Source organism: Oncorhynchus tshawytscha, linkage group LG17, assembly GCF_018296145.1.
Source record: "Oncorhynchus tshawytscha isolate Ot180627B linkage group LG17, Otsh_v2.0, whole genome shotgun sequence".
Taxonomy (NCBI): Eukaryota; Metazoa; Chordata; class Actinopteri; order Salmoniformes; family Salmonidae; genus Oncorhynchus; species Oncorhynchus tshawytscha.
The window spans coordinates 19,463,419-19,477,785 of record NC_056445.1 but is presented as its reverse complement, the minus strand read 5'-3'; the positions used below and the strand labels follow the sequence as shown (position 1 = coordinate 19,477,785).

The 14,367-nt window shown below is 44.3% G+C and overlaps 1 protein-coding gene across 12 annotated transcripts in view; it reads right to left on the bottom strand.

Moving 5' to 3' along the window:
* Positions 1 to 14,367, bottom strand: part of LOC112217034 (protein phosphatase 1 regulatory subunit 12A-like) — a 70,496-nt gene that overhangs the window by 44,509 nt on the left and 11,620 nt on the right. For all 12 annotated transcript variants that reach the window (XM_024377262.2, XM_024377257.2, XM_024377258.2 and 9 more), the window contains exon 2: positions 361 to 491. In XM_024377262.2, coding sequence (XP_024233030.2) covers positions 361 to 491 — 131 coding nt within the window. The remainder of the gene's footprint in view (positions 1 to 360; positions 492 to 14,367) is intronic.

The following is a 14,367-nucleotide window of genomic DNA, read 5'->3' as shown; positions in this document are numbered from 1 at the left end:
AAAAAACTGACCATTGATGTGCCTGTGAGTCAGCCTCCATTGATAAAAATGGGTTTTGCTCAAGGTGAATTGCCTGGCTAGCCAGCCATGTCGCACCAGCCAAAATGACATTTGTTCTCCACGATGAATGTATACGATCATGTATGTAGCGATCAGAGCAGCAGAATTTAATTCAGGGTGAGTCGTCAGGCAACATTGTGAAAGGGCTGGTACATAATGGGGTTATTCCAATGCAGTAATGCGTGTGTGCGTGTGTGGGGGGGCCCTAGAGACCAGCTATTCCCTAGAGTTCCATAAGAGCCTCCAGCTAGACCCTCGCCACGTCAGCCATGACACCTCCAGCCCAGCAGCTGTACTTACTCTGCTATGTCCATGTATCCGCAAGAGGCTGCGGCGTGGAGGGGGATCCAGCCCTCATTGTCGGGCTGGTTGATGGCAGCCCCATGCTCCACCAGGAAGGTCACCATGTCCACGTTGTCATCTATGCACGCCTGAAGGGAGAGAAATAGAAAGTACGTTAGAAAAGTCCAACATTTAACACTAAGAAACTTCAGTGACGACCCCCGAAAGGACAAAAATCACAAGCCTTCAGAGACATGCAGGTCACATTGTGTGTGATGCCTTCCTCAGTGTCAAGAACCAGCAAGCAGAACCTGTGTGTGGTGCACACACCCCCGGTTGACCCCACCGACAGAGAGTTACCTACCTCACGCACCGTTTTAAAAAAAGAGGCGCCTCACTTCAGAAATGGTTGGGGTATGTTGGCGGGGTTACCCATTGGCCAAAATGTCAGGACATAGCCGAGGTGTTTGGAATACCTCAGGGCGTACTACTGCTGTTGGGATGAGGGAAAATTGGGTGTTCTCTGACAACTCATATGCAAATTCTTTGACTTTTCACTCCATCTTTTAGGCTGTCCCATTCAAAGGCTGTACCTATGGATTTGTGCCGCTCTAGACAACATGACCGATGTTTCACTCCAGTCAAAATGTGGTTCGACAGAAAAGTCCATTAAGCTACCCAAAACACACTCGCCATTATACCCTCGACTCAGTAGTATTTAGTCCCCAGGAATAAGCTAATCCGTTGCATTCTAGGAACAAGAAACCGGTAAGTCAGAAATTCTAAAAGGAGTCTTCTTTTCCTTCAAATATGCATGCCAGGACTTGATACAGGCAAGGAGCACAAACCTGAGAAGGGAAAATATTAGGCCTAAGCAACGACATTACAAAATGGCTGTAAAGACTAATCTGCTAATTTTAGGTTGCATCCAAAGACAAATCGTAACAATACAATAAAATGACATGTGGGAGTGAGCCAGCAACTGTGTGTGTGCATACTAGCTGGGGGCGTTCCCTGCCGAGGCTGAGAGGTAAAAGGGATGACAAAGGCCAACTATCTGTAGGAGAGAGAGGAGAGTGTGAGCGCCGTAGGGAGTTGACTCTGTTCAGAGGACGAGGGGCTGCTGGGACAGATTTAGAGACCTCAGTGAAGACCTAGGGGTTAAAATGTCACCCGCTTCAAAGCCAGCCAGATAACAAGGTGACTGTCAACAAAGAAACAAGGCCAGGCTGGGAAAAACATTGTACACAGGAACGACGGGAATAAAGCTGGACAAAATTAGTGAAACAACCTTTCACTTTTGACGGCAGATTTCAGATCTTAGTTATTACAGTAGGTGGATTTCACAAAATCAGGAATGCCCGAAAGGCCCCCCCTACCCTCATTCGACTGAATGCACTACTGTTAAATGTCATTCTGGGATCCCTTTACGGACTTAGGACCTGGAATTGAATTCCCTGCTTTGCGTTCCATAACCTTGATCTCTAGATAACTTTCTGACCTTGAGGCCTCCCCAGTTCTAAAGCCTGTAAAGTTTCCCACTCTGTGAGCTGCTATGATGCCTCAAAAGCGACGAGGGGGGAAAACACACCGGACTCACGTTTGGGTCACAGCGCTATCTGGCTGGAATCCTTGTCCAAATTTGGGCCGTTTACAGCATCGTACATGGCCAGGGCTGGAGAAAAGTCTGCATGGGCCTCGCTGCTCTTATCTGGGACTGTGTGTGTGTGTGTGTGTGTAATTTACTATCCTCATGGATACCCGATATCCTCAAAGTCCCCGCAAGGATAGTAAAACAAGGAAAATGCTCCCTCATGGGGACATATCCCGCGTGCGTGTGTGTGTGTGTGTGGAGGCCGTAAAGCTGTTCAGGCAGCTGCTTGGAAGTGTGTATCCACCTTTAACTCACAGGCTGGCTGGGCTCCTCTGACTTTGCTGCAGGGCAGACAGACTGCACTCCACTGAGCGCAACCCACACAGCTGCTCACAACCAGCCTCTAGCTGAGTGACAAGATGCCGCTAGGCCCGTCTGTCTGTCAAGAGTTCAGTCACCATCCCTTAGATACATTGTGGTCATTCTTGATAAGAGACTGTCTGCTAAATGCTGAAACCAACATAATGTAGCTAACTGTAGACGGTATACAAACAGCTAGACCGTTGTTCTGCACCGTCTGAAGTCTCATATCTGCAGGTGACTGATACTATAGGTAACTAAGGTAGTAGTGATTTAGGTCAGTTGATTTGTATACAAATCTGCTACCATGCCCCTTAAGGAGAACAGTCCGTTCCTGATGCTCCCCTCTGCGTCATCCCCTACAGAGGCCCAGCCCACCGGCTACAGGAGCCCAACAATGGTAATCCCTTAATGGCTGTAATTGTTTGTAGCTGACAGGTGCCAGAGTTACTGCCAACATCCCAGGGACGAGTAGCATGGCAGCCAGGGGGACAGGACGAGGAGGACAAAAAATAAAGGAGAAGATGGCGAGTCTCATCCTTTGCTAACAGTCCTTTGGCAGAGCTGTGGGGAAAGTGGCATACCTGGCTGCCCCACTCGGTCACCTCTCAGAGACAGAGTGGGGCAGCCAGGCATCGCTCAGTGGCCTGCGAGAGACACCCACTGACGCAGGAGGGACACTGCCACTGTTTAAAGTTGGGGGGGGGGCGGCATTCCTTGACCAATATAGGAGCCACTGAGAAATGCAACGGGAGCAATACCGGGAATGGGTTGAACCAGCTTTTTACTGACGGGGGATTTCAGTAGTGTTTCGGTGGTTAAAGCCAAACAAGGCAGACAAAGCCATCTCTATTTGAATGCTAAACACACTATGGGGAGAGAGGGAGCTAATCTGACTATTAAATGTAGGTAATAACAGGAGACATTGTGTGTAAAGCCCGCCTCACCACGAATGACGCCTGACGGACAGGCCTGTTCTCCACACACAGACAATCCTAGGGGAAACTTTTGTCAGCAGTGTCAAGGGTAACACTTAATTTATTGAATATAGGGGAAACACTAGACATGTACTGACTCGCACTCCATAGGAAACATACACGTTACCATGCAAACCTGTTTGACCAGTGTTCTAGCTAGAGAGCAGGCCTTGTCAGCAGTCTGCATAACACAGACGGGGCAGGAAGGAGAGGGCAATGCGGTGTCTCGAACTCGCAAAATAAATGTAGCATCATCATGACTCGCAGTTCAAGTCCAGTGTTCCTCAACCACACAGAGCGATGTCGTCGATAGTAATACTGAAGAGGGTTGTGCTAACCGACATAACATGAAGACAGCAGTTGAGTATAGCAGAGGGGCTATTTCTCCATTTCCCTTCCAGCATGTTCTTAAACCAATGAGTCCCACTAACGCTGGTGCGTTTTGGACTTCAAACCCCATTTAAAATATTCCTGGGCTGTACCATCGGATTCATCTATTTATTCTGAATCTGAAGACACCAACCATTCGTCTGTGTGATTAACGGTGTTTATGAGACAATAGCCGATCCCGAAAAGCCCCGGGGCCAGGTCTTTTTAAGTCTAGAGTCTGAACGGTTTGCGCTACAAACTATATCAAACAAGCACGCACATGTAACATGTTCTGCTTCATGACGTTCACAAGCTACACGAGTCATTGGAAGGTAAGGGGTTCTTCTACATAGGAAATCCCACGACAGTGTCTTTAGCTCACATAGTTGCTGTCAAACTCAAAACAGTTGTCACTGACTAGTTGGACATTCATTTCCTACTAAGCAAACAATCTGTACTTACAGCATTCATATAAATACATTTCTCAGATTTGCTTTGGCGACCTTATATATTTTGACATTTGTCACTAAAACTCATGAACGCACCAGGTCTAACGGAGGAAGAGAGGGGTTCTGGGGAGTAAACACTGACAGCGCTTTAGTAAATGAATCAATGATGTACATTATGACAGGATCTCCCCACTTCATTGGTTTAGAGAGTTAAAGATGCACTACGGAGAAATAGCTCTGCCATTTCCTGGTTGCTCAAATTGTAATAGTTCCCCTAATTTCAGTTTGTGACAAAGCAAGCTAGTGTAGAGAAATATTGTATTTCCAGCTATTTGAAGCATAGAAATAGCACAAAGAACAGATCTACTGCTTCTTAGACTTGCTTTCAAAAGAACGACAGAAATATAACTCACATTTCTATGTGAATTTGGTCAGTGTGTCCAAAGGTTACATATTGCAGCTTTAAAATGTACGTGCCTCTCCATCTGAAAAACAGTCTGTTTATCCATTAAAATGGTCCGACCAGGGAGAATAGCAAAGTCGTTGTCATCTCGAGACACCCACCACCCAAAGCCAGGTAATGATGCTCTTTTTGTGTTACTGACCAATTAGCAAGAGATCCTAGCAGACTGTTTAATTAAGTTGAAGTAAATCGAGATGTAATCATCCTTACCAGTTGCAATATTGGTTTTTACATTTCTATGAAACACACAGCTCTGTAACGTTCTTAGGAATCTCTACATTTACTTTTTTTCCCCCAAAGGTGGCTACTGGAATAATTTATAATAGTGGATCAATTCTTACCAGGCCTGCTTGTGATTTGAGAAACTGTGAGAATTTACCACAGGTGTAACTAGTATGCACTCAATCTCAGTGCTGCTAAGAGACAGAACACTCAACATCTTATTTTCACTGGAGGGTACTTTCAACACTAACACACAGGACTGTTGTAACCGATGCTCTTTTCAAACACTGAAAAGTACTCCTAAATCAAACCTGTGCGTGTTTATTGGGTGTGTGTACATTCGATTACCCATTCCCATCAGTGGAGCGTCAGCCGGCATGTGCCAGGAAGTGACTGTGTGCACACTTCACAAAAGAGCACCGAGGGTGGGAGGTAGAGGTTGTCTCTTGTAGTCTTAGAGCAGAGCCTAAACACCCCAGTGTTTAGTGAAACCTGACCCATACAAAAACACACTGGGTTCACGCTGTAAACCACAATGTTAGCACAGCCAAATGCCTCCACATCATGGCCCTGCTAGCTAGCTGTCCATGTGATGACTGCAGGAAATCATATCCGCAGGCATCAGTGAGCGAATGCTCTGCATCTGCCCTGGCCTTGTCAAACGTTGTTTAATGGAGAAGACAGTTGGAAGTAAAGAGGGAACTAACCAGTAGAACATTTATAAGATACACATGACAGAATCAAAACCCCGTCTGCTGGAAGAGACGCTTGGAGGTAGCCTCCATGCTGACTGTGTTCACAAGCTCAGGCTACAAGGAGCGACTGTCCCCCGGCAGTAGAGACTTCATCCAACCGCAAGGCAAGTGAAGCAGTGCCCTATGCACCTCACACATTCTCTTCAATTTAGGGCACCCATATGGGGCAGATTACAGGGCACTATCTATAGATTAACTTAATGAACCCACCCTGAGCAGTAGGAATACATATGGAAACATTAAGAGCAGAAAGAATACAGTGTCCATATGCACCAGCCTAATGCTAAAATAGAGGATTTCAAGAGCCCTGGCTAGCGGGTAGAGATGGGCAAAGCCATTCTCTGAGCACGACCGAAAATGAACCAATGACGTGCCCCGCCCCCAGAGAGCCCAAAACCAGAAGACGAGAGTGCAGTCTTGTCGGGCCTTTGTAAGAAACATAAATAAAAAGAGAAAATAGTTCATTTAAAGCACACTGGGGTTGCTCAGAGAGGCCCCGGAGGCAGCGCACGGAGCAGACCTCACAAGTACAAGATCAACAGCTAATCTTGAGAACAGGGGGAGAGAAGGGTTCCTTCTCTTTTTGGACGTTCCAAGTTTTCGTTCCCCCCACCACTGTTCTCATGACTGGTTATGGTCAAAGGACAGAGACACTGTTCTCTGCTGCTAGACCTCTCAGCAAATGTACCAGTACTCATCTCCAGAATCGCAGAGTGTATTATTGGACAGGATGAAAGCATAAGTCACCATGAACCATAATAGGTTAGCTTAAACAGATACAACAAATAGAATGGTGACAGCCTACATTAAAAGAACAGACACTTCAGGGTGGCTATCCTTGTAGCCATTTCTGTGGAGAAACCCACAACCCCACCCCCCCTCAAAAAAGACAACTTCTTGCTAAGGGCGTGGTGTCATCCATATAACCAGTCTTGAGGCCGACACTGCAAAGTCTGACAAATAATGCAATATGACCACAACGCATTTGAGGTATTATTTTACTGTCCAATCAAAGGGAACATTAAAGACTTCCACCTGATTAAAATGTGTTAAACCATTATGCTCCAACCAAGAGTATTTCGCCAAAAAGAGTATCCTAGCCCATGTATACAGGTTCTCCTATCTATTAGAATGAAGTCACACAATAGAAAAACATTCATAGAACCTAATGAACCTGTGACAGCTTCCAAACCCCATCTCCCACCCATAGTACAGTTCAGAAAAAGGACAGAGGGCTTTTTCCATACTTTAAAAGGCACTGTACTTCCTACTGATACAGTTGGGGGTCATTGTGCAGAGCGCTCCATGCTAACTTTAGCAGCACTCCACATCAAGGAGAACACACTTGAGGACCCCTCCCACCACTTCCTCTGGCAGGGCCCTCCGACGGCAAACAGACTCTGGAACAGTTGTAAGACGATAGATCCCAGATTCACACAACCAGTATGCCTAGACAACATAAAGAAAAAGAGTTACAGCAACAAGTCTGATGCAACAGATCAGAACGTTTACATTCAAACTGTTGATTAACTTATTTCTTTACATTATAGGCGCAGCAATGTACACAAATCAGTAGGCTACACGTGAATGTTAGTTCCATAACGGAATTAGCAGGAAACACTTGTCACAAGGGCACTGCACATGCAAGCGGTTTCACGTGACAGATGAAAATATCCGTTAGAAATTTAGAAAGAGAAGTAATAGGTTACTTTGAAGAAAGATAAGACTTATAGTCACAATATGTATTAAATAACATTCAGGTTTAAAACAATTTGGTATACGTTTTCAAAATGCATACGGCCTCCAGCTCACTGCAAAGCAGTGTGTGACGTTCTGATGAAGCCTGTCTTCTGTTGCCGTTTGACGCCACGTTCAAAACTGGGAACTATGAAATCCGACTTCAGTGCGGGGGGGGTAAAATAGCAGGGACTAGGAAAAATCATTTTGTAAGAATATCCAAGTCGGAATCTCAGGCCTCTGGATGCATGTAACAATTCCACTAAATAATGCAAATTAACCTATAGACTGATAAGCATGACAAGTCTAAATATTTTTACAGACTGGCATTTCCATCAATGAATAGACTAAAAATTATTATTTTGCAATGGGACTCCTCACAGACAATTGGCCGACAAATTTTATTTATCGGCTTTAAGTTATTTTAAATAAATCAGACAAAGGCCGGCTATTCCCAGCTAACGGAAACCCTGGTATCAACCCACCAAGCAGACAGGTCTACAACTGGTCATTCCAACCACTAGTAGCCATGGCTAGGACCCTGGGTATTTCCCGACAACATGACTTGTACCAGTGTGGCTCAGTTGGTAGAGCATTGCACTTGCAACGCTAGGGTTGTGGGTTCACTACTGTAAGTCGCTATGGATAAGAGAATCTGCTAAATGACTAAAGCAAATGTAACGTTACCAGGATCATATCAGGGCCCTAACTGTAGGTTATATTGTGGGTTCCTGATCAGGAAACATACAGAGCCCTAGGTATGGGTGTTGGCACATCCAGTGCTGGTTTTAGAAACTTTTGTTTTTGCACAGGAACCAGAACAGATGAAAATAAACAAAACACTGAGTGCCATGAGTGGAGAACAGTGTGGTGAATGAGCAGCTGTTTAAACCCATAACGACAGAGCGAGGCCTGAGTCCCTCTCCAGGTGGGAACAAAGCCCCAGCACAGCCACCAAGCACTTTGAGCTCTTTGAAAACATGACACCAAATGACAGCATTGTCACAATATCAACACCATAAAAAAGTATAATGGTTCTATTTTTTTTCTGTAGCAACTATCACCATTCTATCATTTTGTCAACCGTCTACTCATGTTTCAGATAAGCCTCACAGACCTTTTGAGAAAACAAAACTGGTAATCTAATTTCAGAGGAGAGCGAGAGATTAAGGCAGTGCAATATTTGAGTAGCTGTCAGAAATAGCAAAACATCCATCATGGGCCTGGCTTTAAAATATCACGTGTATAACCCAAATATGCCCGCTGGCTTTTTGAGTCAGCAACTAAATGTAATAACAGGAGATGGGCTCCACTGTGGAGCCCTTGTTTTCTTTTTGGAAAAGACCCTTTACTCCCTTCTAAAGCAATAAGTATGGAGACAGAGCAGCTTCTCCTGAAGACCAACACTGGCCCCTTTCTCTCCCTCACAACCTTGCTTCCTTTCCGCAGCCACCTAGCATATCTGCAGCCAAGCCACAGTCTAGCAGAGCAGTGGAGAACTTCCCAGATAAGTAATACTCCGGGGCTCAGACCTTCGAGTGACGCTCTGGCCACACCTACTGGGCTATGTCACCGGCTCAAAGGCACGCAGTCACTTCCACAAAAGGAATTCTTTCTTACGGTGTGTGTGTGTGTATGCTCGCGAGAGAGAAAATTAAAAAGAGGGAGCAACTGAGCGAAAGTGTGTGTGTGATTTAAAAGCACAAAGCTACTGCAGGAGGCCAGAAGAAGGGTTGGGGGGGGGAGCGCTGCGGGCCAGCCAGCTGGGTTCCTCCACTAGATGAGCCCTGTTGGGAGCAGTAACCCGGCTGCACAGAGAACTCTGCCTCCACTGCTGCTGAGGATGACCATATATGGATCTGGGATTCCCATGGAAAAAGGCCAGGATTGAAGCAGAGGGGGGGGGGGTCCAGGGAGATTGTAACTATACATTTCGGCTTACGCTCTGCAGCCAAAACAATAGCCCTGCTTAAGAGCCAAGTTTGTTTCCATGAGCTGTTACTGTCAGTGGTCCAAGGAGAGAGGGGCGGGGCAAATTAGTTGGGGGTAACGAGGTCAGACGGCCACAGTAACACGAGTGTGAGTGTAGCACAATCTCCTTTAATACCGTGCATTGTGGGTTAACCTACAGCCATGAGCAGAAAATGCTGATGAAGCCTGTTTATGTCATTCTCCAGGCAAGCACTGCCTGAACTCCAGAGGTTAAAGGGACAGTGTGTATGCTTGTGTCTGCCCGCCAGGCAGTCAAACAATCCATCGCTATTATGGTTGAAAAATATGGATCACCTCCATAGCCTTTGGAATAAAGGCTCCAGCCACTGTCCACTGCACAGTGCCACCATCATCACCTACACACGTGAAGCTGAACTCAATGTCTCACATAGGACCATCATGCACATTATATTGCCAATCTTCTTAGGCCTAGCTCACGAGACAGGATCTCTTCTGTTCCTGGTATCGCCAAAAGGCTGCTTTTGGGAAAGAATGAGTCAAGACAGAGGCATCAAAGTGATTTCCTTAAAAAGCCACACCGTAGTCAATGAGGAAACAGTTTACACAATTAGGATAGTTGTCTTGGCTCTCCAATGTAAGAGGGGCATATATTACAGACTGGGCTTTGAAGTAGGAGAGGAGCTGGGTGTATGTTCTGTGGTGGTGGTTATGGTGTCAAATGCTGGGTAAGGAGGGGGGGGTTATAGTAATAAAACCAGGCATTAGGAGTTAGTAGATGAAGCCGTGCTCACTTGGAGCTTCGACGAGGAAATGAGGAAAATAAACAAATACTTCCTGTTCCTCTGCCTGAAAAGTCTCTCCAACACCCCATCCCCCACTACACCCCCCCATTTAAGAAGAGAAACATTCCTGTCCGTCCTCCTGCCCTCAAAACAGACGACAGCAGAGAACACCTTTAATTAGCCAATGAAAATCCACATGAGGAGTCCTGAGCAGAGACAAAAGCTCTGGTGGAGACTAGGGCGTTGGGATTTCCGAAGGCACACCTAATCTCCCTGAGCCTCAGAAAATGTCAACTACATTGGAAAGCTCGCATGAATCTCCAGTGTGGTCTGAGGAGACTAAATTAGACTAAAATTACTGGTACACCAAGAGTTCTATCGATTTTGTAAATGTATGCTAAATGACTCATTGCTTGTGAAAGAGAAAGTTCACTTATTTGGATTGAAAAGGTTATACTTCTAGATTGACGTTGTTGTGCTTCCGACTGTAGCCTCCTTTGTCCAGACAGGCACATATACAGTAGGGCAGTTTGCTTATTTTTGGTTCATTTAATTATTAAATTTGGCAGGCTATCAACATCTGGGATAGGAGCTCAGAGACTTAACCAGACAATATTCACGCTCCACAAAATGTTAAATCAAGTCTACAATATTAGAAAATGAACAGTGAAAAATATGCAAACGGTGACATTGAACCAAAAATGTCCACTGATTTAAAAAAGTACATTTACCTTCTAGAATTTTCCTGTTAGAGATCGACCAATTAATCGGAATGGCCGATTAATTAGGGTCGATTTCAAGTTTATGACAATCGGAAATCTGTATTTTTGTGAAATCTGTAAAAAAAAAATTAAATACACCTTTATTTAACTAGGCAAGTCAATTAAGAACACATTCTTATTTTCAATGACAGCCTAGGAACAGTGTGTTAACTGCCTTGTTCTGGGGCAGAACGACAGATTTTTACCTTGTCAGGTCCGGGATTCAATCTTACAGTTAACTAGTCCAACGCTCTAACCACCAGATTACATTGCACTCCACGAGGGGCCTACCTGTTACACGAATGCAGTAAGAAGTCAAGGTAAGTTGCTAGCTAGGATTAAACTTATCTTATAAAAAACAATCATAATCACTAGTTAACTACACAAGGTTGATGATATTACTAGTTTATCTAGTGTGTCCTGAGTTACATATAATCGATGCGGTGCGTATTTGTGGAAAAAGGACTGTCGTTGCTCCAACGTGTACCTAACCATAAACATTAATGCCTTTCTGAAAATCAATACACAGAAGTATACATTCTTAAACCTGCATATTTAGCTAAAAGAAATCCAGGTTAGCAGGCAATATTAATCAAGTGAAATTGTGTCCCTTCTCTTGCGTTCATTGCATGCAGAGTCTGGGTATATGCGATAATAAACGTTTTGTTTCCGGATTCAACCATATTAATGACCAAAGGCTCGTATTTGTGTGTTATTATATTATAATTAAGTCTATGATTTGATAGAGCAGTCTGACTGAGCAGTGCAGCAGCAGGCACGTAAGCATTCATTCAAACAGCACTTGTGCGTTTTGCCAGCAGCTCTCCGCAATGCTTCAAGCCTCTCAACACCAGAGATTAGGCTGGTGTAACCGATGTGAAATGGCTAGCTAGTTAGCGGGGTGAGCACGAATAGCGTTTCAAACGTCACTCGCTGAGACTTGGAAAAGTTGTTCCCCTTGATCTGCAAGGGTAACGCTGCTTCGAGGGTGGCTGTTGTCGATGTGTTCCTGGTTCGAGCCCAGGTAGGGGCGAGGAGAAGGACGGAAGCTATACTGTTACACTGGCAATACTAAAGTGCCTATAAGAGCATCCAATAGTCAAAGGTATAAGGAATACAAATTGTAGAGAGAAAAAGTCCTATAACTACTTTATTAACTACAACGTAAAACCTCTTACCTTGGTATATTGAAGTCTCATGTTAAAAGGAACCACCAGCTTTCATATGTTCTCATGTTCTGAGCAAGGAACTGAAACGTTAGCACATATTGCACTTTGACCTTCTTCTCCAACACTTTGTTTTTGCATTATTTAAACCAAATTGAACATGTTTCATTATTTATTTGAGGCTAAATTGATTTTTACTGATGTATTATATTAAGTTAAAATAAGTGTTCATTCAGTATTGTTGTAATTGTCATTATTACAAATAAGTTTTTTTTTTTTTTTTTAAATTGGCCGATGTTAATCGGTATCTGCTTTTTTGGGCATCCAATAATCGGTATCTGCTTTTTTTGGTCCTCCAATAAATCGGCATCGGCGTTGAAAAATCATAGTCGGTCGACCTCGAATTCCAGCTCTGAATAGTTTCCTACTCTGGTCTGTTCAGCAGTGTTAATGGCACCACTAAATTACTGTACCTGGAGATACTAAATAAAATCAGTGGTTTTGAATGATGTCCAATGCCTGCAGCCATCAAAACTCAACCAAACACACGGACACGCAGCTCTATTCACTGCCACTGCTTTTACTCTGCAGTCAAATACACACGCACAGCACACACACACCACAGACTATAATTAAAAGCCTCTGTCAGCACAACTGCACACAGCAGTTTCACTGGCACATAGTTACAAGGCTGGTGGTGGATCAGTACAAAACTAGATCCATCGCAGGCTGAGGGGAATAGGCAGACTGGTTAGCCTGTACAAAGGTAGCTAAAAAGAGTTTGTTGCGTACTGGGTTGGTTGACTATAGGCAAGGCAAGTAGCCCACTTTGAAACCACATAGGGGTGTGAAGCCTGTCACATCTAGTAAGTTGTAGGTCCTTCACTCATACTCTAGACCTACATCTTATGGTCCTTCACCTAGGCTGTAATCAGGGCTTTACCTCCTGGGATCACGTTTGAGTTCAGATATCTACACTTTCAATATGCAGACCATCAAAGAAACTGATTTTAAACAATTTCACCTGCATTTTACATTGCTTACAACAACAAAAAGTCCCTCATATTTCTAATGTTTATTATAGAAAGAATGTAACTTCTCCCTCCCAGGACAACAAAACAGACTCTGGGCTTAATTGTCCTCCCGCTGCATAAGACATAGGAATTCACAGTCTTCAGCGTCCAGGTGTTTTGAGTTCAAAGGCATGTTATAAACCCACACTCAGTGAGGCATATGACTGCTGGAAAGCAAAGAACCCTGGGATAGTTTAAAAACCAATCTAGAGCAGAGAAGACTGCCACAGGGTGAATAAAAACAGACACGCTGTTGAAGTCATCCCACTAACATTTTGCAGCAGCTCAATACTATGCTAAGGGCCCAAGTGTGGACGGAGATGTGGGGCAGAGGGGTAGGAAAGAGAGCAAGAGAGCTCACAAAATGTACTTGTGGGAGAGGGTGGTACACAGGTGTGGATGAATGGTAGCTTCTGGTTTCAAAATCAACCGTGACTTTGCCTTTAAATGTATAGCCGAGTCTCCAGCTTCATTGTCTCGTCTTGATCATGGCCGACATCCGCAGAGCACCTAGCCTATCGGTAGCTAATGTGTGACAGGTCAAGTCAGTCTCCACATCCTGCCTGGCTGTCACGTCTGTCTGAGCACATGTGGCAAAAGAGGGTCGAGTTTACACCCCTGCTGAGGAATTCTACCTACAACCCCAGGTGAACCAGTTTCAACCTGCAGTGACGCTAGTCTCAAATACTTCACAGTTCCTACCAAATCGAGCCCTTTCAAAATTAAAGCATCAAGAAAATTGGGTATCAATATGTCTCAAGAAAATGTTTGTATTTATGCCTATATTTTAAATGTGTTTTATTTGAGGTAACAGTCATTTTCCAAGAAAATCTGAAGTTGAACAATCATGGAAGGTGTCTGCTTTCTAATATGTGTGACACATTGCGCAAGGAAGCCATGCAGACGTGTCATGATCAGCAGACTACCTGACATGTTGAGAAGCAGCCGAGAGCAACGACACAAGGACTTCCTGCACTTGATTATAGGTTTTGTGGAAACACTTCAATGAAAACTTAGACAGGGCCCGCCTGACAGAGCAAGACCTACCAATTATAAACAGGTAGAATGTGCAAGTTCTGTGAGCTTTTCTAATAATACAGTTGTCACAAGCTAGAGGCCCGTGACGGTTATGCTGATGATTCAGAGGCAACGTTGAATCAACATTGGGTTGGGTGACCCGTAACACTTGAATTATGTTATTAATGCACTAGTGTCCATAAAAACTGACAAGCAATCGACTGCTACGGTTATGAAAACATCACTGTATTTGCCATTAAACTTTCTACAAGAGACGACTGAACGCATAAAGTAATACGATTCAGATTTTCTTCATTCCATTCTATAAATAACTGAGTGACATTAAT